Raw genomic sequence first — 26,797 nt, 5'->3', positions numbered from 1 at the left:
GGACATAATGACGTGGCTCCGCTTAGCACCGCGAGCTATGGAAAAGCAAACTGGTTCTCCGCTGGCTCGCAAGTTGAACGAGTTGTGAACCAGCACTGGAACTGGTGGAAAAGGGGTATTTAAAAACTTCTAAACTGTTCTTGTGGCTCTGGGATGCAATGCCTAATTTCACCACCAGGTGTCACCATCAACAGGGTGGGGTTGAGTCAACGTAGTGAGGGATTTTTTTTTTTCCCACCACTGCCATTTATTTTCAACTAAGAGTCCAAGATAAATAAATAAATATATAAATAAAAGTGTACACAGTGCTCTCCAGATGGAGTTGATCAGCCATGACAGGAAGTCTGCTTTTGAAGTGAAACACTTATCGTCTCCAGTGGTGCAAACTCCATAAATAAATCATTGCACAGTCAATTATTAGGAGTTTTTTTTTTTTATTAATATTTAATGGGCTTTAGGTAGCATTTTTTTTTTAAATTTGCATGTGAGAAGCATGAAATTGGGGTGTGTTGTGTTTGAGTGGGAAAAATGCAGCTAGGCAGCCGAGCCGGTTTGTCCAGAATCAGGAACTGTACACACAGTGGTTTAGGTGTGGGTGTGTGTGTGTGTGTGTGTGTTGAGACAGGTTGAGGAACCTTTACGGCACTTGTCGTAGGACAGGTGGGAGTTTTGCGCCGCCCCGCTGAGAGAACAGGCACCATAAAGTGGACCTTTGGACTGAAATTTTATTGTATCAGATTAAACCTTTTTGGATAAAGACGCTTCCTGGGTGAGAACGTGAAGCTATGGATTGGGGCTCAGCACTTTGGGTAGGTCTCTTCCCCCACCTGTTACTGTCACTGTTCTCCTTTAAAATGGTTCGAGTGTGTGATTGAACAAGCCTCATAAAGTTCAGGGATTGTGCAGGGACAAAGCGAGGGATTACGGTGCAGTAAAGCAAATCAGTATATGAGCTAAAACTGAGGAACAGTGTGATGGGTAAGATCATATTCTCGCCCGTAATTGCAGTAAGATTTATTTTTATTTTATTTGAAATGCTTTCATTTTCAATGCAGCGTTACATAAATCCAACTCACAAACTCTAAATAACAAGTGAAAGGCGGAAGGGAAAAAGAAAGCTCTCGAAGAACCTGAGAGGAACTGAGACTTGAGAAAAGGAAAGAGGAACACATCCTGCTCTGGTGGATCCTGGATCACACAACCTGCTGTTTTGACCCTTTCACTCTTTAAACTCCGCTCCCTTTTCACCACAGATCCTCTAACATGGCTTCTGTTCAAAGTAGGACAATGAAACTCAATCCTCTGCACGTACATGTTCAGGTTAGACATGACTCACTCAGTTCATCTGGTTCCCTAACGACGGATATCTAACGACGCATCTGAAGCCTTGGAATTCTTACAGATAATGTTATATAAGAGATAAACATGGCGTGTTGATATTTCAGTAAAACTCTGAGTGACGCGGTTACTGTTATTACCCCGTAGTATTTTCCTGTCTGTAAATGTTGGAAAACTGACAGTTCCAGCTTCACCTCTGACTGATACACAGCGCTGACACTGGAGACTCCTTCCAGAGACGTTACATAAATAAACACATTTCTCCTCGCAGAAATCTTCACCGTTTCAAGGATTTTTTTTAAATCCGTGTATGATCAGTGGAGCGTCTCCTGTACACGCTGCTATAGAAATGATAACATTAGAACGAGAGCATTAATATAAACCTGTCAGAGCTGCTGTTAGAGAGAATTAATCAACACCTTCTCTTCTGACCAATCAGAATGCAGAATTGAACAGCGCTCTGGTGTAAAACACAACACTAATCTGCAGTAAATGATTTACGTTTCAAACTGCTTTTGATGCACAAACGTGGAAAACTCACTGCTTGACAGAAACTTGGTGAGTTTCACTGAGTACGAGTAAAGACAGACTGGTCAGACTAGATTGTGTGTGTGTGTGTGTGTGTGTGTGTGGGCATGTTTTTACACGCTGGTGAATACTAGATATCCTCATAATGATATAAAACTGTACTGTATGGAGCCTTTTCCACATTTCTCCCACGGCGGGAATATTTTTGTGAAGAACGATTGTCATCTGATGATTGTGCCAAAGCAACTGAGAAAACCTGTAATCACTGTCAGTGGAAGGTCCTCACAAGGATGCACAAGGATAGTAAAATGAATGTGTGGGTGTGTATTTCAGGACCAGCATGATGCGATTGAGAAGCACACACAGATGGGGCTGGACCTCATCGATCGCTACGTGAAGTTTGTCAAAGAGAGAACAGACATCGAGCAGAACTACACCAAGCAGCTCAGGCAAGTGATCTCATACACACTACCGTTCAAAAGTTTGGGGTCACCCAGACAATTTTGTGTTTTCCATGAAAAGTCACACTTTTATTTCCCACCATAAGTTGTAAAATGAATAGAAAATATAGTCGAGACATTTTTCTGGCCATTTTGAGCATTTAATCGACCCCACAAATGTGATGCTCCAGAAACTCAATCTGCTCAAAGGAAGGTCAGTTTTATAGCTTCTCTAAAGAGCTCAACTGTTTTCAGCTGTGCTAACATGATTGTACAAGGGTTTTCTAATCATCCATTAGCCTTCTGAGGCAATGAGCAAACACATTGTACCATTAGAACACTGGAGTGATGCAGTGGTGCTTGAAAGTTTGTGAACCCTTTAGAATTTTCTATATTTCTGCATCAATATGACCTAAAACATCATCAGATTTTCACACAAGTCCTAAAAGTAGATAAAGAGAACCCAGTTAAACAAATGAGACAAAAACATTATACTTGGTCATTTATTTATTGAGGAAAATGATCCAATATTACATATCTGTGAGTGGCAAAAGTATGTGAACCTCTAGGATTAGCAGTTAATTTGAAGGTGAAATTAGAGTCAGGTGTTTTCAGTCAATGGGACGACAATCAGGTGTGAGTGGGCACCCTGTTTTATTTAAAGAACAGGGATCTATCAAAGTCTGATCTTCACAACACATGTCTGTGGAAGTGTATCATGGCACGAACAAAGGAGATTTCTGAGGACCTCAGAAAAAGCGTTGTTGATGCTCATCAGGCCGGAAAAGGTTACAAAACCATCTCTAAAGAGTTTGGACTCCACCAATCCACAGTCAGACAGATTGTGTACAAATGGAGGAAATTCAAGACCACTGTTACCCTCCCCAGGAGTGGCCGACCAACAAAGATCACTCCAAGAGCAAGGCATGTAATAGTCAGAAAGGCCACAAAGGACCCCAGGGTAACTTCTAAGCAACTGAAGGCCTTGCTCAAATTGGCTAATGTTAATGTTCATGAGTCCACCATCAGGAGAACACTGAACAACAATGGTGTGCATGACAGGCTTGCAAGGAGAAAGTCACTGCTCTCCAAAAAGAACATTGCTGCTCGTCTGCAGTTTGCTAAACATCACGTGGACAATCCAGAAGGCTATTGGAAAAATGTTTTGTGGACAGATGAGACCAAAATAGAACTTTTTGTTTCAAATGGGAAGCGTTATGTTTGGAGAAAGGAAAACACTGCATTCCAGCATAAGAACCTTATCCCATCTGTGAAACATGGTGGTGGTAGTATCATGGTTTGGGCCTGTTTTGCTGCATCCGGGCCAGGACGGCTTGCCATCATTGATGGAACAATGAATTCTGAATTATACCAGCGAATTCTAAAGGAAAATGTCAGGACATCTGTCCATGAACTGAATCTCAAGAGAAGGTGGGTCATGCAGCAAGACAACGACCCTAAGCACACAAGTCGTTCTACCAAAGAATGGTTAAAGAAGAATAAAGTTAATGTTTTGGAATGGCCAAGTCAAAGTCCTGACCTTAATCCAATCAAAATGTTGTGGAAGGACCTGAAGTGAGCAGTTCATGTGAGGTGTTCCGTACAGAGGAACGGGCTAAAATTCCTCCAAGCCGGTGTGCAGGACTGATCAACAGTTACCAGAAACGTTTAGTTGCAGTTATTGCTGCACAAGGGGGTCACACCAGATACTGAAAGCAAAGGTTCACATACTTTTGCCACTCACAGATATGTAATATTGGATCATTTTCCTCAATAAATAAATGACCAAGTATAATATTTTTGTCTCATTTGTTTAACTGGGTTCTCTTTATCTACTTTTAAGACTTGTGTGAAAATCTGATGATGTTTTAGGTCATATTTATGCAGAAATATAGAAAATTCTAAAGGGTTCACAAACTTTCAAGCACCACTGTAGTTGCTGGAAATGGGCCTCTATACACCTATGGAGATATTGCACCAAAAACCAGACATTTGCAGCTAGAATAGTCATTTACCACATTAGCAATGTATAGAGTGGATTTCTGATTAGTTTAAAGTGATCTTCATTGAAAAGAACAGTGCTTTTCTTTCAAAAATAAGCACATTTCAGAGTGACCCCAAACTTTTGAACGGTAGTGTACACCTGGTTCCTCTGTGTTTTATGGCTCAGACTGTGGGATTGTTGTGGTCATAGCTTCAGAAGGAGGCAAATAAGAGATTAGATAAGAATGATAGTTTAATTGGATGCAACAATTGGTAGAAAAAAGCCTTCATGGAAACAGATATAATGTAGATGGTGTAGAAGTTGTGAGCTGGATAACTCAAGAAAACGTCAGGAAGGTGTTTTAGCGAACGGCATGGAGACACGATGATGAGGTTTAAGAACTGGTGGGTGGGAGAAATGTTCATTTTTCAAGCTAAACTTGCAAAAATGTAAGATTTCTTTAACTTACGGTACCTCAACTCCTTAAACCACAAGTCGGCCACCTCAGTGGCTCCAAAAGACTGCAGGAAGATCCAGAGTGATTGTACACGTGGACAGGAGCAGGGATCGCTACGGAAACAGGATATCACAATCTGATGTGATCCCTATACAGTATGTGAGTTTGTGTTGCTGTTGTATCCTCTCGTGCTCCTGAGTGTTAACACATAAGAAGACGAACTCACGTAAGCTTCAGCGTGATCGACTTCAATTCGTATCATTTGCACGGATTACTGCACTGTTTAGGCGTGTAATGATTCGTACAACTCACGATTCGGTTCGATTCACAATATTTGGTTCATGATTCAATTTTCCCATCATGCTTTTGAAAAAATATTAAATGAAGCAAATTTTATTACCAAAAAATGACATTTATTTTTATTCTTTATCAATTTAAATGTTAATTTTGTTAAAGGGACATAGGTCGATGTGCTGGTTCAGGAATTATTTAAACCCCTCCCCTTTCTGAACTGTTTGAGCTGATACCCATCCCCATAGCTGGTATACATCATCGTTTCAATACATTTTACTTCCTAACGCGGGGTGTCCTAACCACATGCTAGTCTGTTTACAAACCGCTCGGTAGCCAGTTCGGGAAAGTCACTTGGGGTCATGCGTGAATCAGAGGTCGCCACCATGGAGCCACAGCAAACATGGCGGATCGCCCAGATTGAACGAAGACTCCTGAATCAAGAAGTATCTCACATTGTCAGAGGCAAAACACACCAGAAAAGAGAGAAAACACAGCAGACAAGCCGTTTTTGTACCCGAGTCTAAACATTAGTGCACAGTGTTTTTCCAGCTCATTCTCCTTCACAGGCATGAGGCAGCGGGCAATACAGCATGTGATTCAAGTACCCAGGGTACTGGGTACTTGAATTCTAGCTCCACAGATTACTATTCATCTTTTTAATACCGTACATCGAACTGTGTCACTTTAAATAAAAACACTTTCATTTTCTTAATAACCAACAATAATTATTCACCCATATTTATAAAGGTTGAAGTAAAGTATAATAGTCTATTCACTAAAATATTCCTTTTATTAAACATGAAAAACATTAATAACAAGTATTCCTTTTCTTAATAAACTTTGATGAACATTTGTTCCGCCTCTATTTGCTTCTCTTTTCTTTATCTTTCAGCAGTCTGTAAAAAGAGAGAGACGATTTCTTATTAAATCTATTTGTACACAATCACGCAACAACTCTCACATTTTACAGCTGTTTGTTTTTGTGTGTTTTTGCAGCATTAGAGCTACGTTACTTCTGCCTACAGTGAAGTCACGTGTATTCCCGCTATTGTACATTACTGCCCTCTCTGCTGTCTAAACAGTGCAATTACAGCGAAGAAAAACTAAGAGATTCGTGATTATTATCAGGCTGCTATTCATTTTTTATTTCATCGATTTGAATCATCATAAGTTTGTATTGTAATTTATTGTTGCACAATCTGATGTCATATGACTCGCACTTTTATATCTGTAATATACCGTGGAGTTTAAACCGCTTATCTTTATTCCATTTACAGCATTAATTCAGTGTTAAAGAAAATCATAATTTCTGAAACTTTTGTAAATCCGTTCAGTTTGACTCGTGCAAATATTTACACATTAAATTCCACAAAGATGCTTGATTTTTCCATTTTCGGAAAGAAGGTCATGTCAATTTCTATTCTGAGGTCAGTATTTGTGTATTTATTTCCAGTCCCTAAACACATCATTGTTTAAAATCTCCAGTGTACATTCTCTATCTGTATCGAGTGAATCACACACTGATTATCATCCTTCAAGTCTAATAAATACCATTAAGGCATATTTACCATCACAATTCATTATTTCAACACTGGAAGCGAAACACCTCACTCTCTTACTTCCTATTAAAAAAATCCTCTATGCACAATACTGAGAGTACTGTTGCTAGGCAACAGGACAATATGGATGCCCCAAAATCCCTCAATGTTACTGAAAATGAGCTTAGCAGTAGACATAAGAGAGCTCCATCAGGATCATGAGTATTTTCCTTAGATGCAGTGGCGATCCTAGAGTGATTTACTCCCCGGGCGAAACCCCCTGCTGGCCCCCCCCGGCCCAACCCGACAACCACCTCCCACCCACCACCTAAGAAAACACTAACTTCGTCCAGAACACACACGACCCCATACACAAACTCACAACAGCTATTTTCAAGAACAAATTTCCAGTTTTAATGACTAGTGCAATAAAAAATACAAAGATAAACAATAAAAGATAAACAATAAACAAAAAGACTCAATGACTTCGCATTACAGCTATCCACAGCTATTTAAGAAAGCACAACTGCACTACAGCACCACCCGATGGTCAAAATATTGCACAAGTCAGTCAGTTTTACCAACAGAGTGCACAATGAATTACCGTATCACAGAGTACCATTCACCATTATTATTAACAAGAAGACTTAAACCTCCATTAAAGTCGCAACATATAAATAACAAAAGAAGCTAAACAGTTAAACAATCACAATTACAGAATAACATGAAGTGACAAAAGATCTAAAAATACGATACATTAAAGTGGCAAAAATGGTAAAATGCAATCTCATCTCATTATCCCTAGCCGCTTTATCCTGTTCTACAGGGTCGCAGGCGAGCTGGAGCCTATCCCAGCTGACTACGGGCGAAAGGCGGGGTTCACCCTGGACAAGTCGCCAGGTCATCACAGGGCTGACACATAGACACAGACAACCATTCACACTCACATTCACACCTACGCTCAATTTAGAGTCACCAGTTAACCTAACCTGCATGTCTTTGGACTGTGGGGGAAACCGGAGCACCCGGAGGAAACCCACGCGGACACGGGGAGAACATGCAAACTCCACACAGAAAGGCCCTCGCCGGCCACGGGGCTCGAACCCAGGACCTTCTTGCTGTGAGGCGACAGCGCTAACCACTACACCACCGTGCCGCCCCTAGAGAAGAGGTAAATCCTATACATATTACTGTACACATAAGAAGAAAGAACAAACACTATTGTGTATCATAAATAACAAGGAGTAACAAATGAAGAAGTTAACACTCTTTAAAGTGGCAAAAATGGCAAACCACTATAATTTGTCATAAATAACAAGACATGCAAAAGAAGTAAGAGGAAAACAGTCTATATACATTTAAGTGGCAATTATATTCAGGATGCAAAAGTGAAAGCACAACCTAAAAGTTGGCTTTTCTGGCCTTCCTGGATGCAAATTCTTCCACAATGTCTTCATATGAGATTTGTTCCCCTAAGGCGTGGTTTATGCTGATCACAGCAAGGCCACTGAACCGTTCCTGTGACATTGTTGACCTTAGGTAAGTCTTGATCAGTTTTAGCTTCGAGAAGCTCCTCTCTGCCTGAGCCACAGTGGCAGGCAGAGTGGCAGCAATTCTGAGTCCAGTCCAGAAATTGGGGTCGATCTCTGATAGCTCCTTCTCGTGCATGAGTGTGATCAGCTCAAGAGGGGTCACAGTTGCTGACAGCAAGTCAGGAAAGTTCCTGATCTCCTGCACGAGCTCTTTTTTTTTTTCACGCCCACGCTCGTGCCGCCCCGGGCGGCTGCCCGGTCGAACCGCCCCCAGGACCACCCCCAGGACCGCCCCTGCTTAGATGTGTTTGCTAAATCAATAAAAAAGTCTCTCTATGAATAAAATTACACTTTACTGACACTTAGCATCAATCGCTCACCCTGTATTACCATATTTATCAAAATAATTCTTTACCAAAAAACCCAATCTTCACAAAAATGTATGAGTTGTGATGTATCGTTGATGTTTCTCAGTATAGAAGGTAGCAGTTTGGGGAAGTTGTGTTAGCATGTTAGCACTAAGTTTAATGTTAGTCACTCTGAATATTTTCTTAGTAATGTACACTACCGTTCAAAAGTTTGGGGTCACTCTGAAATGTCCTTATTTTTGAAAGAAAAGCACTGTTCTTTTCAATGAAGATCACTTTAAACTAATCAGAAATCCACTCTATACATTGCTAATGTGGTAAATGACTATTCTAGCTGCAAATGTGTGGTTTTTGGTGCAATATCTCCATAGGTGTATAGAGGCCCATTTCCAGCAACTCTCACTCCAGTGTTCTAATGGTACAATGTGTTTGCTCATTGCCTCAGAAGGCTAATGGATGATTAGAAAACCCTTGTACAATCATGTTAGCACAGCTGAAAACAGTTGAGCTCTTTAGAGAAGCTATAAAACTGACCTTCCTTTGAGCAGATTGAGTTTCTGGAGCATCACATTTGTGGGGTCGATTAAATGCTCAAAATGGCCAGAAAAATGTCTCGACTATATTTTCTATTCATTTTACAACTTATGGTGGGAAATAAAAGTGTGACTTTTCATGGAAAACACTAAATTGTCTGGGTGACCCCAAACTTTTGAACATGATAGGAATCAGGATGGTTCTGTTTCTAGTTTTGAATGTTGCCGTGTCTTTACAGTGTCATTATAAAAATACTTTAAGAGCATCATGCTTGCTATCTCGCTAAACATAATCTTAGTAATTAGCTAGCATGCTCTTGGTGCGTTTCAGTTTTCAAATTGCCTCGCAACAACGTTAAGATGAATTTAACCTCATGAAAAAGTTTGATTTGAAAACAACAAACATTCATCATCCCTCTCTCTCTCTCTCTCTCTCTCTCTGTATGTATGTATAGAGCTCTTTGTAAAAAATATTCCAGACGAGGCAACAAAGAAGACCAGGAGACGAAGTGAGTGTGTGTCTGAGATTATTATTATTATTATGAATTTGTTTTTTGGTATTCTCAGTCACCTCTGAATCAATCACATGCTGTGTTTCTGGTCATGTGCCACCAGGTTCTCCAATCAGCAGGTGTTTCAGGACATGCTGTGTGAGCTGAGCGAGTGCGCCACACAGCGGGAGAGCATGGTCGAGAACATGAACCTGAACATCTGCGCGGAGCTCAACAAATACCTGCAGGAGCTCAAACATGAGAGGAAGAGTGTGAGAAATGGGGGGATAGAGGGAGAGAGACAGTTAAAAAGAAAGAGATGAGAAAGAAAGGACACAAAAGAGGCAAGAGAGAGCGAGATAGAGAAAAGAGATAGATAAGCGTAAAAGAAAGAGGGAAAAACAACCAAGGACAAATGGAAAAGAGGGAGATGGAAAGAGATGGAAAAATATGATGTATATAGAGAAGAGAGAGAGAGATGGGTAGAGATGGAGGGAAAGGGGGAACATGAAAGGAAACAGATAGAGAAAAGAAATAGACAGATAAGCTAAATGAAGGAATGAAAATATATGAAGAGAGTAAGACAGAAAGAAGAGAGGAAAGGAAAAAGACGGGTACAAAAAAGAAAGAAGAGTCAGAATGAGAGACGGGGAATGAGAGAGCAAAAACGGAGAGCAAAAGAAAGAAACAGAAAAGACAGCTGAGAAGAGAGATGAGGCAGAGAGAGCTGTTTGTGTATCCTGCTGTTTGTGTTTGTTAGACAGTAAGCTGTTACTATGGAAACACAGATGATTGACAGGTGAATGTCTCCTTTCTGTTTCAGTATCTGAACGATGTGAAGAAAAGCCAACAGAACCTGGAGATCAGCTACAAACAGCTCGAGAATGTAAGTGTGTGTGTGTGTGTGTGTGTGTGTGTGTGTGTGTGTGTGTGTGTGTGTGTGTGTGTGTGTGTGGTTATACCGTATATACATATTGCAAAAGTATGTATATGTTTTTATTTGTGTGTGTGTGTGTAGAGTAAGAAGCGCTTTGAAAAGGAGTGGAAGGAAGCAGAGAAAGCCAATCAGCAAGCAGAGAAAACAGAACAAGACCCCAACTCCACCAAAGTAGATGTAGACAAGGTATACACTCATACACACACACACACACACACACACACACACACACACACACACACACACACACACACATCAGACTATACAGAGGTCACCATATCAAGAGATATTACCATTAACGTGTGTGTGTGTGTGTGTGTGTGTGTGATTCAGGCCCGGATGCACGCTCGTCAGCGTCTCGACCAATCAGATGAGTATAAGAATGATTATGCCGTGCAACTGCAGAAATACAACAAGGATCAGAAGCGCGTCTACTACACAGAGATTCCCATGATACTCAATGTGAGACACACACACACACACACACACACACACACAAAACTCTCCATGGTCATGTCTCAGACTTGTTTGAACCCTAAAGTTCTGTTTGTGTGTCTCTGGTCTGTTATAATATAATCAATGTATCATGATACTGGAAAACGTGTCAGCCCTGTGATGACTTGGTGACTTGTCCAGGGTGTACCCTGCCTCTCACCCACAGTCAGCTGGGATAGGCTCCAGCTTGCCCGTAACCCTGCACAGGATAAGGGGTTATGGATAATGGATGGATGGATGGATGGATGGATGCTTTTCATCCATCCATTATCCACCACTTATCCAGGTCGTGGGGTCAGTATTGAGCCCAGTTACCCTGCCGAGGAAGCTCATATCTTCCAGTTGCAGCCACAATCTTTTTCTTTTGGTTACTGCTTATAGCTTGTAGCCATTGACATAGAATGACAAGTGAATTGATAGCTTTGCCTTTTGGGTCATCTCTCTTTACTATGACAGACCAATATAGCGTCTGTATCACTGCAGATTTTGCACCTATCTGCCTGTCAATCTCCCACTCCATTCCTACACCATTTATGAACAAGACCTTGAGATACTTTAACTCCTCCACTTGAGGCAACAACTCATCCTTAAACTGGAGCAGGCAAGCCACCCTTTTCTGGCTGAGAACCATGGCCTCAGACCTGGAGATGCTAATTCTCATCCCATACACTTCACACTCAGCTGTAAACCACCCCAGGGCAAACTGGAGGACACAGTTTGATGGAGCCAACAGTACCATATCATCTCCAAAAATCAAAGATGCAATCCTGAGCCCATGGACCTGGACACTCTTTACCCACTGGCTCCACATAAAAATTCTTTCCATAAAAGTTATGAACAGAATTGATGACAAACAGCCGCCCTGGTGCAGACCAACCCCGATCAGGAATGTGTCTGATTTATTGCCAGCAATACAGACCAAACTCTCACTACAGTTATATAGTGACCGAATGGCCCATAGCAGTGAGCCCAGTACTCTATACTCCCAAAGCACCCCCCACAGGGCACCCCAAGGAACACAGTCATATGCCTTTTCAAATTCACAAAGCAGATGTAGACTGGGCAAATTCCCATGAACCCTCCAGTACACTTGTGAGGGTGAATACCTGGTCCAATGTTCCATGGCCAAGGCAAAAACTGCATTGCTCCTCCTGAATCAGAGTTTCAACTAATGGATGGACTATCCTGTCCAGTACCCTGGCACTAACTTTCCCAGGGAGGTTGAGAAGTGTGATCCCCATAAAGTTGGAACACACCTTCTGGTCCAACATTTAAGCACCAAACCAAGGGGCTATTAAGTAAACCCATACCTGTCTGATGCCTTTCCCCCAGGGCACCTCCATAGTGGAATAGTGGACATTCCAGGAGATTCCAGATCTCATGCTGTGTGTTGAGGTGAGCTTGACTATATCCAGTCACTATCTGTCAACTTCTCACACAAGCTCAGGTTCCTTCCCCACCAGAGAGGTAACATTCAATGTCCCTAGAGCCAGTTTTGGCAGCTGGGGATCAAACCACCAAGGCCTCCACCTTCAGCTGCTGCCTGATCCACAATGCAGCAGACCCCTATGGCTCCTCTTGCATGTCATGGGCCCACAGGATAGTGGTCCCACTTAGCTCTTTCGGGCTGAGCCTGGCTAGGCCCCATGGGTAAAAGTTCAACCGCCAGGCACTTGCTAATGAGCCCCTCCCCCAGACCTGGCTCCAGGGTGGGGCTCCAGTTTTCTTATCCTGGGCAAGGTATCTTGGCTCCTGATTTTTTTTTCTCAAAGGAGTTGTTTGAATTGCACTTACTTTAGCCCTTCACCGAGGACCAATTTTCCTTCAGAGACCTTACCAGGGGCAAATTGTCCCCAGTTGCTCCTAGGATCACTTGGACACTCAAACCCCTCCACCTTAATAAAGTGGCGATTCATGGAGAGGATCGCCATGGACACTGAACACCCTTGTGTTGTGGACAGGTCCCCACCCTGGGTGGCAGACTGTGGAGAGTCCAGCCTGGTTGACAGTTATGTTGGAGGTGGAGGGGCTGTGTCCCTGCCCCGTGGGAAAGGAAGGCTTGGGGGTGACTCACATTACTGCTAGCATGTTAAATTATTTAACCTCTGATGAGTTTGAAAGAGGCATTATTTGTACAAATTTTTTCAAACACACCTATCAATCAATCAATCAATCAATCAATCAATCAATCAATCAATCAAATTTTATTTATATAGCCTTTTACAATAACCAAAAGGTACCCAAAGTGCTTTACATCGAAGCCATAAAACAGAACACCAAAACACATAAAAACACAGGTTTTAACTGCGGAAGGTGCCACCGTGCTGCACATTACCAAAAGCCTTTCAGAAGTACATGAAATAAAACAGACGAAATGAAGCACCCCTCAAAAACAGGACTCCCCTAGTCAGGATTGAACGCCAATCTAAAAATGTAGGTCTTCAACTTTGATTTAAAAAGGCCGGGATCAATAGATCAATAGTGGTGCGAATGTCGGGGGCAGATTGTTCCACAGTCTGGGAGCAGCGACAGCAAAAGAATGATCACCTCACTGTTTATATCTCAACCTTGGAACTTCTAACAGAAGCTGACCCGAAGAACGCAGGGCCCTACCATGATCCCGAATAGTTAAAATCTCAGACAAGTAAGAGGGAGCCAGGCCATTGATGGCGTTAAAAACAAACAACAGAAGTTTAAAATCAATTCTAAAATGGACTGAAAGCCAATGGAGTGACGACAACACAGGAGTAATGTGTTCACGTCTAGACGTGCTTGTTAAAAATTAGTCATTAAAATAAAAGAATAAAATAGTTTGGGATCATTATGTTGTTGCAACAAGTATAGTTCTTTTTTTAATCTCCGCCTCAGACTCTCTGCTCAGGGGATGATGTTTTTGTGCACTTTTCTGGCCACAAACTTCAGGATCTCCAAAACTCTGTATAGTACGGTGTGCTTTTTTGGAGCCTAATACACTCACTGTACAGAATCTTGTATTTAAAAGTTATGAGTTTTGTGTGAAGGAGTTAACAGTGAGGAAATGATATTGTGGTTGATCATCTGTCATGTCTTTCAGATTTCCTCTTCCTGTTACAGTACGCGACTCTCTGTAATGATTATTGCTGACCCGAAGCACTGTAAAGTGTCTCTCTTCAGTGGAGGCAGGAAAGGAGAATGCAAAAAACAAACAAGAACACGAGTAGGCCCCACCCCTTATGTATTGACCCCTGCCCTTTTGTGTGTCCCTCAGAAGCTGCAGCAGATGGAGGAGATGAGGATCAGGAAACTGGCGGAAGGTTACGGCATGCTGGCCGACAGTGAGAGAAACATTCTGCCCTCGATCAGCCATTGTCTGGAGAAAATCAGCACACAGAGCAGCAACACGTATGAGAAACAGGTACACACACACACACACACACACACACACACACACACACACACACACACACACACACACACACACACACACACCAGCCTACAGTTACCAGTAGATGTGTGTGTTTGACTGAGGCCCAGTAAAGTGTGTGTGTGTTTCAGGACTCACTGACCGTCATCGAGTTGTATAAATCAGGTCTAGTGCCCCCTGCTGATGTCGAGTTTGAGGATTACAGTCAAGGAATCAGACCTGCAAGTGCGGACAACACACAGCACATGCCGAAAGTCCGCATCAAACAGCTGTTCAAAAAGACTAAGGTACACACACACACACACACACACAGGGTAATTATAACGTCTGAGATAATAATGAACTGGCTGCACCACTTTCCACTTTCTGTTAAAATTACGTTCCGATTTAACTTAAATGTAAACACGGAGTATTTCTTTTTTCTTCTTTTTCTTTCTACAACCCCGATTCCAAAAAAGTTGGGACAAAGTACAAATTGTAAATAAAAACAGAATGCAATAATTTACAAATTTCAAAAACTGATATTGTATTCACAATAGAACATAGACAACATATCAAATGTCGAAAGTGAGACATTTTGAAATTTCATGCCAAATATTGGCTCATTTGAAATTTCATGACAGCAACACATCTCAAAAAAGTTGGGACAGGGGCAATAAGAGGCTGGAAAAGTTAAAGGTACAAAAAAGGAACAGCTGGAGGACCAAACTGCAACTCATTAGGTCAATTGGCAATAGGTCATTAACATGACTGGGTATAAAAAGAGCATCTTGGAGTGGCAGCGGCTCTCAGAAGTAAAGATGGGAAGAGGATCACCAATCCCCCTAATTCTGCGCCGACAAATAGTGGAGCAATATCAGAAAGGAGTTCGACAGTGTAAAATTGCAAAGAGTTTGAACATATCATCATCTACAGTGCATAATATCATCAAAAGATTCAGAGAATCTGGAAGAATCTCTGTGCGTAAGGGTCAAGGCCGGAAAACCATACTGGGTGCCCGTGATCTTCGGGCCCTTAGACGGCACTGCATCACATACAGGCATGCTTCTGTATTGGAAATCACAAAATGGGCTCAGGAATATTTCCAGAGAACATTATCTGTGAACACAATTCACCGTGCCATCCGCCGTTGCCAGCTAAAACTCTATAGTTCAAAGAAGAAGCCGTATCTAAACACGATCCAGAAGTGCAGACGTCTTCTCTGGGCCAAGGCTCATTTAAAATGGACTGTGGCAAAGTGGAAAACTGTTCTGTGGTCAGACGAATCAAAATTTGAAGTTCTTTATGGAAATCAGGGACGCCGTGTCATTCGGACTAAAGAGGAGAAGGATGACCCGAGTTGTTATCAGCGCTCAGTTCAGAAGCCTGCATCTCTGATGGTATGGGGTTGCATTAGTGCGTGTGGCATGGGCAGCTTACACATCTGGAAAGACCCCATCAATGCTGAAAGGTATATCCAGGTTCTAGAGCAACATATGCTCCCATCCAGACGACGTCTCTTTCAGGGAAGACCTTGCATTTTCCAACATGACAATGCCAAACCACATACTGCATCAATTACAGCATCATGGCTGCGTAGAAGAAGGGTCCGGGTACTGAACTGGCCAGCCTGCAGTCCAGATCTTTCACCCATAAAAAACATTTGGCGCATCATAAAACGGAAGATACGACAAAAAAGACCTGAGACAGTTGAGCAACTAGAATCCTACATTAGACAAGAATGGGTTAACATTCCTATCCCTAAACTTGAGCAGCTTGTCTCCTCAGTCCCCAGATGTTTACAGACTGTTGTAAAGAGAAAAGGGGATGTCTCACAGTGGGAAACATGGCCTTGTCCCAACTTTTTTGAGATGTGTTGTTGGCATGAAATTTAAAACACCTAATTTTTCTCTTTAAATGATACATTTTCTCAGTTTAAACATTTGATGTGTCATCTATGTTCTATTCTGAATAAAATATGGAATTTTGAAACTTCCACATCATTGCATTCCGTTTTTATTTACAATTTGTACTTTGTCCCAACTTTTTTGGAATCGGGGTTGTACATAAACTTGACTTTACAATTTCTACTTTTATCTTCATGTGTAATGTCGACCTTTCTACTGTATTAGACCTCTACAACTCGGGTATTAGAATTCTAGCTAGAGTCTGAGGACTAAACCATGATTTCTTACTCAGTTTCACAAAGTAATGCTGTACTTTTATCGCTATAAATCTAGAGCTGGAATATTTCATGATTATAGGACTGCACTTATAATGTTGAGTTTGAGAATGTTGGATTCATAATAAAATCTGAAAGCTAGGCTTCTAGAATTATTCCTGTACATGGCAAAAAAGAAAAACGAAAGAAAGATGACAGCAAGTTAAAATATCTTGAATCTTGAGCCACATTTATCTAGAGTTTCCTGTTATATGATAATAAACCAAATATAAGCTTATTAAAACTATTTGTAGAAATAGTTATTATTTTTAAGCTTTGAATTTTCTTCTTCTATTGGCAGATAATTTGCTAATTTTAAGCATTCATTTCTGGAAAGAAGCCAAATTATCTGCAAACAGAATAATCAAATTTAGAGCTTAAAAATAGTAAAATATTCAGTGAAATAGTCTTAGTAATCTCACATCTTGTTTATTGTAATATTAAGAAACATTTGACTAGATTTACAATATTTTCATTTGCTAAAATAGCTTTTTTTGCTGTCTACTTTTAGTTTTTTTCTTTTTCAAACCATACTTAGAGTTTTAGAATGGGAATTTTTATCCTCTAGGGTGAGAATGTTGGATTTATAATACAACAGTAATAAAACAAGGCTTCTATAGTTAAGTAATTTCTTGTAAGGATTAATAAAATAGTTATATCTATGTATTATTTCAAGATTTCTGTTTTATACTTCTATACTGTAATATTTAGTACTATAGCTATAATTATAGAACTGAAATTTTTTATTGTATATTTAGGACTGCAGTTTTCATGTTCATGTCTAACTATGTTGAGTTTCTAATAAAAACCTGTGAGCTGTGTTTCTGGAATTATTATGATGATTATTATTATACTTGAAATTATATAGTTTTGAGAACCACGGTTAGAATTGTAAAACTGAAATGTTCAAATTTAATTCTAGGACTGTAGATGTAAGGTTGAGTTCTCACTGACTCACATCCAGTAAGCGCTTTTTCTGAATTCTGGGTTTGTAATAAAACAAAAAGCTCAGATTGTGGATTATAAACAGGTTTCTCGATCAATGTGCTGTATTATTGTGTTAAAACGTGCGTGAACTGTTTGTGACGATTCTCTGTTCTGCTTCTTTCAGGGTGGGAGTGGCGAAAGAAACATGGTAATAATAATAATAATAATAATAATAATAATAATGCAGGGGTTAATTCAAACAGTGTATGAATATAGGTTATACTTGAGCTACTACTGTACTACTGTGTGTGTGTGTGTGTGTGTGTGTGTGTGTGTGTGTGTGTGTGTGTAGCCCCCTCCTTTGGAGGATTTCTCCCACTTGCCCTCAAACCAGAGGAAGAAACGTCTTCAGGAGAAAATTGCTGAACTCAATAAGGAGCTGCAGAAAGAGACAGACCAGAGGTAGCCTTACACAGACATACCACTCATGTCAGTGATGATGATGATGATGACGATGATGATGATGATGTGTGCAGTGAGGCTCTGAATAAGATGAGACGTGTGTATGAGCAGAACAATCAGCTGGGAGATCCGGCCAGTCTGGAGCCTCAGATTAACCAAACTACACACAACATCAACCGACTGAGGACAGATCTCTCCAGATACCAGGTATCAACACACACACACTACATATATATATATATATCTATATACACACACACACACACACACACATCTATCCATCCATCCATTATCTGTAGCCGCTTTATCCTGTTCTACAGGGTCGCAGGCGAGCTGGATCCTATCCCAGCTGACTACGGGTGAAAGGCGGGGTTCACCCTGGACAAGTCACCAGGTCATCACAGGGCTGACACATAGACACAGACAACCATTCACACTCACATTCACACCTACGCTCAATTTAGAGTCACCAGTTAACCTAACCTGCATGTCTTTGGACTGTGGGGGAAACCGGAGCACCCGGAGGAAACCCACGCAGACACGGGGAGAACATGCAAACTCCGCACAGAAAGGCCCTCGCCGGCCACGGGGCTCGAACCCGGACCTTCTTGCTGTGAGGCGACAGCGCTAACCACTACACCACCATGCCACTACACACACACACACTCTCTCTCTCTCTCTCTCTCTCTCACACACACACACCTGGCTGTGTTCCACTCTGAAGTGGTCATTTTCGCTACATTCACACTGCAAGGCTTAATGCTCAATTCCGATTTTTTTGTGAAATCCGATTTTTTTGTGAGGTCGTTCACATTAACAAATATATGCGACTTGTATGTGATCCTCAGTATGAACGAAAAGCGACCTAAAAGTGTTCCGCATGCGCACTGCAGGATACGACGACGTCACACGCAGTGAGCATGGCCAGTGTTTACGGAAGTAAAACCGCCCGGTTGCAGTATGACCCATCCAATCTAGCTTGAATAGCTGCATCCCCCCAAATGGAAATCAGCTCCCTAACCTCTGCGTCCTTCCATTGAGAAGATTCAGAACCTTCACAGCCCGAAGCGTCCCTCGCATTGATGTCATGCGCAGGGGCGCAGATACGTTTTTTGAACTGGGAGGGACAAAAAACTGGGAGGGACAAAGCTGCCAGCAAACCAACCCCAACCCCGATATGCCTGTCAAACTTGTTGTTGGTAACCATAGCAACCAAGCTCGAGCTCGCAACCTGTGCAGTCTGCGCAGCTCAACCAACCGAATATCAGTCTTTGTTTTATGTGAGTTGTTGCAACTATGTATACACTGCTGTGCACCTCAATAAACCGAATGGTAATTAGTCTTTTGATTTTTCCGTGAGGTTTGCCTTATGCAAAGAAAGACAGCATAGACGTTTTTTCCTCCCTATAAGTGGGGGGGACCGAACGAGGTGAATTTAAATCTGGGTGGGACGAGTCCCACCCTCTATCTGCGCCCGTGATTATGCGCCATGTTGTTGTAACTTTTTTTGAGAGACCCGCCGCCTACTTCAGCGCAGAATAGTGACGTTTGTGGCTTGTTGATGACGTGTAAGTCGGATGAATGCGACCTGGCGGTTCAGACTGAAGTTGCATATGAAAAGAGCGGATAGGAATCGGAATTAGCACCACATATCCAAACGGCCTGGGTCGGATTTGAAAAAATCGGATCTGTGTCGTTCATATTGTCAATAAAAGATCGGATACAGGTCACATATGGGCGAAAAGATCGGATTTGAGTCACTTCAGCCTGCAGTGTGAACGTAGCCTTTGTCTTGCCCTACCTTCCACTTTAATTAAATGGAATAGAATATCATAATATCCAGCAGGGGGCGATAATGTTACATTTAACAACAATATGACCAACATGGATACGGCTCACTGTGTTTCTGCAGGCATGGTTAGGTGAGGCCAGAGGTGTCCCAACGCAGAACAACAACCCAAACAGGTGTGTGTGCGTGTGAATATTAAAATTTTAAATACCCCTATGTACCACCCTTTTCTCCTTTTCAACACCCTGTTGTTCCTGTGCCTCCCCTGTCTCATGTCCACTGTTGTGTGTGTAGTCCATACTACGTCACTGTATGTCCAAGTTCTCCAGCTCCCTCCAACATGATGGATAATCAGTTCCACCACAGTTTTGATGAAGACTTTGATGAAGATGTCCCCATTGGCCAGTGCCTTGCCCTCTACGACTTTGATGGTAAAATTATCACAGCCACATTTCAATCAGCAAACAAACTACTCAAATATCGTACTTGAGCATACTACTCAAATATACTACTCAAGTATACTACATTCTATTTGAATAAACGGCACACTACTTGAATACACTACTTAAATATACTTCATACTACTCAAAAATACGACTCAAATATACTACACACTACTCAAATATATTACTCAAAATACTACTCAAATATACTACACATATATTGCTCAAATATACTAAAGTATACTACATTCTACTTGAATAAACTGCACACTACTTGAATACACTACCTAAATATACTTCATACTACTCAAATATACTACACACTACTCGAATGTACAACTTGAATATACTGCATATTACTCAAACATACTACATGCTACTCAAATATACTACTTGAATATCCTACTCAAATATGCTACACACTACTTAAATATACTACTCAAATATACTACATACTACTCAAAAATACTACTACGTTAGGGGAGTCTGAGAGTCTGGACTCCTGGCCAGCCCAGCTCCCTACAGGGATGACAACCCTAGCTTGTATCCATACGGGCTGTGAAGGGGGAGGCCCTGTTTCAGCCCCAGGAGCAAGTGGCTTCGGCCCCTGGTTATATTTCGCTTGGGTTAACTGCCCAAGTCATCTTATCTTGTTGTTACTTCGCAATTAAGGAAAGCCTCGAAACAGACTGATTACATGTTGATGACCTTTGCAAGGACCGACTATGATTTTGGAATTGTAATTGAACTTATGATACTACTAATGATTCTGTCACTTACCTGTGGTGACATCCACCCAAACCCAGGCCCTCATCAAAATAACATTACCGCTCGTCTCACAAATATCAGAGGCCTATGAACCACCTGGAACATGACCTACTTTCGACACAGCCTCATATTTTCTGTGTGTCTGAGCTACTTCTTGTACCAGGTTACTCCTTTTTCAGATGGGACAGATCGAATGATTCTGGTTGGGGCGGGCTTGTAGTATATTACAGTGATGTAATTACCGCTACAAGATTGACTGACTTTGAGGACCCATGTCATGAAATGATTTGTCTGAAACTACCCCTTCCAGGTCGTATGATTTTCTTGTTTTGTGTCTATAGACTGCCATCAGATGATGACTCTGTGTATGATATCATATCTGAGAATATTGATAATATACAAAAACTCCACCCAACATCTGAAATCATTGTTCTTGGGGATCTCAATGCCCACCATGAAGACTGGCTAGGTAGCCAAAAGACTGGTGTGCATGGAGAATGTGCATATGAATGTGCAGTACTCAACAGCCTCCACCAACTCGTTGACGAACCTACCAGGTTTGGTAACGATGGCAACTGTTCCAAACTGGATCTCTTCCTTACTACTTCCCCAGACAACCACCTTGTCACCATTAGCGCTCCTCTTGGCTCCTCTGACCACTGTGTGGTATCCTCTGTGGCCCATTACAAACTACCAACACAGAGCAAACCAGGCAAATGCAAAATCTGGAACTATGACAAAGCTGATTGGGATGGCATGCGATCATACCTGGCTGAAATCAAGTGGTCCTTTCTTTTGAAAGGGGAAAGTGCAAATGAAGCGTGGTCTTGTGTTAAGGAGAACATTAGTGATGCCATGGACTTTTTCATTCGCTCCAAAACTACCAAACATAGGTATTCTGATCAACCCTGGTGTAATGATGAGTGCAAAGTAGTAGTCCAAAGGAAAGATAATGCATTCAAAAACTGGCTAAATGATTGTACGAAAGATTCTTGGGCTTTGTACATGGATTCTCAGTCTGAATGCCAGCGTACATTACGCCGTGCTCGCACGCAGTTTTCACAGCATCTAGAGCAGAATCTCAAACATACAGACAACAAGCAGTGGTGGAAACTTGTCAAATCTGTGACTGACAGTAACAAAACCTCTTCTGTCCCTCAACTTGTAAGTGCTGGTCAAACCGTAAGTGAGGCGAAAGACAAGGCTGAGCTGTTGAATAGGACCTTTGCTGCTAACGCTTACTTCAGTGACGATGGCAAGAGTCCTCTGAAGTTATTACCAAAAACCAATGCAACTCTTTCCACCCTGAGATTTCAGCCTAAAACTGTACTGCAGAAACTCCATAGTCTGGACACCTCCAAGGCCAATGGCCCTGATGGGATCTCGGCAGCAGCCCTTAAGAAGTGTGCTCCTGAGCTTGCTCCAGTACTTGTCAAACTTTTTCAGATTTCTTTTGACTCCAAGACAGTTCCCTCTGACTGGAAATCTGCCCATGTGATAGCAGTACCTAAAAAGGGAAATAAACAAGATCCCTCCAACTACAGGCCTATTTCACTGCTGCCTATAATATCTAAGGTCATGGAAAGCATTGTCCATGACCACATTCGTAAACATCTTGACAAGCATCAGCTGCTCTGTGATAGCCAGTATGGATTTCGTGAGAGGAGATCGACAATCGACATGGTTTCATACATTACTCAGTGGTGGAACAATGCCCTGGACTCTCAGAAAGAAATCAGAATTCTTGCCCTCGACATCAACAAAGCGTTTGATCATGTATGGCACCGTGGTCTTTTGTCCAAATTGACTTTGTTCGGTATTCAAGGTGACCTACGGTACATGGCTGGATCTCATCCTTCTTAGCTGGCAGCTGTACTTGACGGGTTTACCTCTTTATCAACGCCCATATCTGCTGAGTTCCCCAAGGCAGTGTTCTAGGGCCTTTGCTTTTTCTTATGTATATTGGTGATCTTGCCTCACACTTGGAGAATGACCTTCACCTATTTGCTGATGACTCAACACTGCACATTGTCATAAAAAATCCAGGCGTAAGAAACATCTGTGATGACAGCCTACAGCATGATCTAGACTCATTTGAAAAGTGGGCTTCTGACTGGTGCATAATATTTAATGCAAGTAAAACTGAGATGATCATAAGCAGAAAGCGGACTCAGAACCACCCTCCTCTTTGTTTCATGAAAGAAGAGCTAAAGCCCATACAGAGTATAACTGTCCTTGGTGTAATCATTACCAACACATTGACTTGGACTCCATACATCAAAGGCCTTGCCAAAAAGACTGCTAAAAGGTGGCATAATCCTCGGGCGCACCAGAAACCTCCTCCCTCTCCAGGCACGGATCACGGTCTACAAGGCTTATATCCGCCCCTTTATGGAATATGCTTCTCCAATATGAAGCGGAGCAGGCACAACAGCGCTAGAGCTACTGGACAGGCTTCAGAAGAAAGCTCTGCGCCGACTCAAAGTCAGTGACCTACAAAAGGCGGGCATCCTCCCAGTGGAACACGGGAGGAAAGTTGCAACTGTCAGCACTTCCTACCACCACATCTTCCTGCAACCTTCTATGGAGTTTTCAAAAATCTTGCCTGCTCAAGCACCTAGAGCATCTACGAGTGGTCACCTATACCTCGTCAGTGTACCAAATCTAACATCCAGCTCCATCTATCTTCATATGTCCCCAGGGCAAGCAGGTTGTGGAACTCGCTTCCAGCTTCTGTATTTCCCAACACCGTCCATATGGACCGATTCAAGACTAAATGCATATTTCTTGAAGTCATTGTAGATACATGTATTTATATTGCTATTAATGATAGATGATAATGCAATTGCGATATAATTTATATTACTATAAATTCCTCAAGCTGCTTTTCATCTTTTAGACGGCATCACCGGGCTCAGAACTCTGATGTAAAAAAAAAAAAAAAAATGCTACTCGAACATACTATTGGAATAAAGTATTCCAGTAAAGCCAGAAAAGACACACATCTTCATTAGGTCTCATGTCCGTTGTCTATGTAACTTATATGTACATCTCTATTACGTCTTCTGTCCATCTCTCCCTATAAATCTGTTTCCTCTTTATCTGCTCATATCTCCTTCATGTCTTCTCAAACACATCCTATTTCCTCTGTCTCCCAATTTATCTTCTTGATATCTCTCTGTATGTCCATTACGTCTCCACACATCATCTCCTCTGTGTCTCTTCTGCATCTCACTTTTTCCTTCCTTTCTGTTATCTCCTCTAACCCTTTGACCCTGTCCCGTCCGTGTCTCTCTCTCTCTCTCTCTCGTCTGCCTCAGGTGTGAAAGAGGGGGAAGTGAGCATGCAGGTCGGGGAGTGTCTCAGTGTGATGGTCGAGGACTTGGGAGACGGATGGGTGCGTGTGAAGAAGACAAATGGAAACATCGGATACGTCCCTGCATCCTACGTCAAGATCGAATGATCAAACTAGACCGATTTCTTTCCACACGCACAACATTTTCTCTCACACTGATGCACGCTTGTTTGTATATATAGACAAAAAAATAAAAATAAAAATAAACTGGGGCTATGAAGCTCATGGAGCGAACGAGAAGCCGACGGCTACCAGCTGAGCGCTGTATTCATAAAAGTCCTGTAAAAAGAAATATTCAGTAATAACATTAAGTATTTTAGAAAAATAAATACTAAAATATTTCAATAAAATATACAAACTACATTTTAATTCTATTTTAATTTGAATAAATGATTTCTATCTCGTGTGTGATGCTTTAGCTGTAAGGCTCCAAGTGAATACAATGAAAAATTAAATAGAATAAAATATTCAAGAAAGACAATGAGTTGAATTCCCTTTATTATTATTAATTTTTCCTTGTCTCATTTTTTATCGTTGCATTTATTGAGGAGTATTATAATAAAGCAGGCACTTATAACAAGGCACAGATGGTCAAAATACAAAATATTCATAAAAAAAGAATGCAAAAAAGATTTTAAAATAAAAGCTAGCCACAGGATGTGTTCAGGCTGAAAATTAAAAAAAAAAAAAAATGCATACAGAAGAAAATGAAAAAAAAATGACCTCTATAATAAAACTTCATATGTAAGAAAACGAAGGCGGAGTAATAAAGTAAAGTAATATGCATTTTAACGCTTCAAACATCATCGCTAATCTAATATCATCCTGTTCAAAGTGATAAACTTACTTGGCTTAAAACGCACGGCAGTTAAATGCAAGTTAAGGATCACCGAGTGTCGGAGTTGCAGATTTTGCTGTTAATTCAGTATCATAATCACGACAATAACACCGCGACGGGTTTAGCTCAAAGAACACAGCTAGCTAGCCAGCTAACTGTTTAACTATCGCTAGCCAGCAAGTTTACATGCACGTTTATCTTTGTGATGAACGTAGCTCACTAATTAACTAATGCTAGCAAAGGTCTGATGTTAACGCGGTGCGTTAGTGTTTTAGCTAACAAATCAGCAGCAGCAGCAGCACGGTCATGATGCTGAACTTCCGCGTCACACGTAAAGCCAATTTCCTATAATTGCATATTCAACGACAAAATAACACTGTAAAGAATCACAGTCGAACCTGATCAGTTTTGTAAATCTGCGACGTGTTTACGTGTATCTGATGCAACACTGATTAATCGATGCTCACATTCAGTGTCATCATTTACAATTTGTTTTCACGACTTGTACAAACTAAGTTATTCACACATGTAGCCACACCCCTTTCTCTCATACTGACACCACCCCTCAAAATTGTTGCTCGGGTCGTGCGATCACGGATTCATAAACGTGGCTTGAAAATTCACAACACGAACAAGTAAAAAAAGATCAAATACTTTTCCTAGTTGGATCATATTGCACTCGCAAAACAGATTCTGTTATAAAGTAATTTTATAATTAATTCAACGATAATCTCCTCGACACATTTGTTTGCAGCTTTTAGCAGGAACTTATCCCGACCTAAAAGTTTTAGCGTTGTTAGAGCGCGAGATCACGTGCATCAAAGTGCAGATAAACACGTACAAACTTTAAATCTGTACATAAGGGTGTGTCGTGTATATAAGGCACTGTTTAAAGCAAAAAACACGTCCAGTTTGGGTCCCTGATTAGTGTTAGCATGTTAGCAATTAGCGAGGTATATTATACTAGCAAATAACATACAAGTGATTATTAGCGCAAACCTGATTAGATGAAACCGAGCACCTTTTCCAGCTACGGGTTAATTATTAACAATTTATCTGTAAACACGTTCGTTTTCATTCATGCACATTAGGAAACTGATACACAATAACAGTCTGTTGTTCACAAAATGTTTCGAATAAATGACAATTATAGCAATAAAACGTAATACAAAGAGGTTTCTCAATACGAATTCGTATTCAGTCTCACATTTTCCTGATCTGAACACTGCAGCTGGAATACGACTATTAAAACGTGCTCAAGTCAAATCCATCAACACTATATTTGCTGAGTTTTACTTCATTTTGTATAAATTCCTCATATCGATCCTACACACTGTTGTCCGCTCCAGAATTAGCATTAGATAGCTCGTGTAGGTGGAGTGAGGGTTATTCCTGAAATTGATAATAGACTTGTTAAAAAAAGAAAATGGAATTGACACAATAATAACGTGGTCTCTATGGACATCTACAGAACTAAGGCGGATCAATTCATTTTACGATAACGTGAGCAAGTGTGTTTGTGTTTAGCACACACGTACACACTTCTTTAGCCATATCGTTTTCTCTTTGTCTGTAGGTATATGCGTGTTCAGTCGAGCAGGGATGGCTCAGACGGGCGGATGATGGTTGGCCTGTTTGGAGCTGCTGGAGGTCTTCTGCTAGAAACAAACAGTGCAG

The 26,797-nt window shown here is 41.3% G+C and overlaps 2 protein-coding genes across 3 annotated transcripts in view; one reads left to right on the top strand and one right to left on the bottom strand.

Moving 5' to 3' along the window:
- Positions 1-594: 594 nt before the first annotated feature.
- On the top strand, positions 595-24,763 carry trip10b (thyroid hormone receptor interactor 10b). Its single transcript, XM_060899300.1, has 15 exons — positions 595-809; positions 2,200-2,315; positions 9,468-9,521; positions 9,628-9,775; positions 10,327-10,389; positions 10,522-10,626; positions 10,774-10,902; positions 14,183-14,329; positions 14,470-14,625; positions 17,650-17,673; positions 17,818-17,927; positions 18,002-18,134; positions 19,840-19,892; positions 20,011-20,147; positions 24,248-24,763. The coding sequence occupies exons 1-15, from the start codon at positions 786-788 to the stop codon at positions 24,388-24,390; spliced, it is 1,542 nt and encodes a 513-aa protein (XP_060755283.1). The 5' UTR covers positions 595-785; the 3' UTR covers positions 24,391-24,763.
- Positions 24,764-26,797, bottom strand: part of dnm2b (dynamin 2b) — a 50,345-nt gene continuing 48,311 nt past the window's right edge. For both annotated transcript variants that reach the window (XM_060899298.1, XM_060899299.1), the window contains one exon: positions 24,764-26,775. In XM_060899298.1, the coding sequence (XP_060755281.1) occupies positions 26,709-26,775 (67 nt within the window). In that variant the 3' untranslated portion in view covers positions 24,764-26,708. The remainder of the gene's footprint in view (positions 26,776-26,797) is intronic.

This window comes from Neoarius graeffei, chromosome 18, assembly GCF_027579695.1.
Source record: "Neoarius graeffei isolate fNeoGra1 chromosome 18, fNeoGra1.pri, whole genome shotgun sequence".
NCBI lineage: Eukaryota > Metazoa > Chordata > Actinopteri > Siluriformes > Ariidae > Neoarius > Neoarius graeffei.
This window is presented reverse-complemented; position numbering and strand designations above follow the sequence as displayed.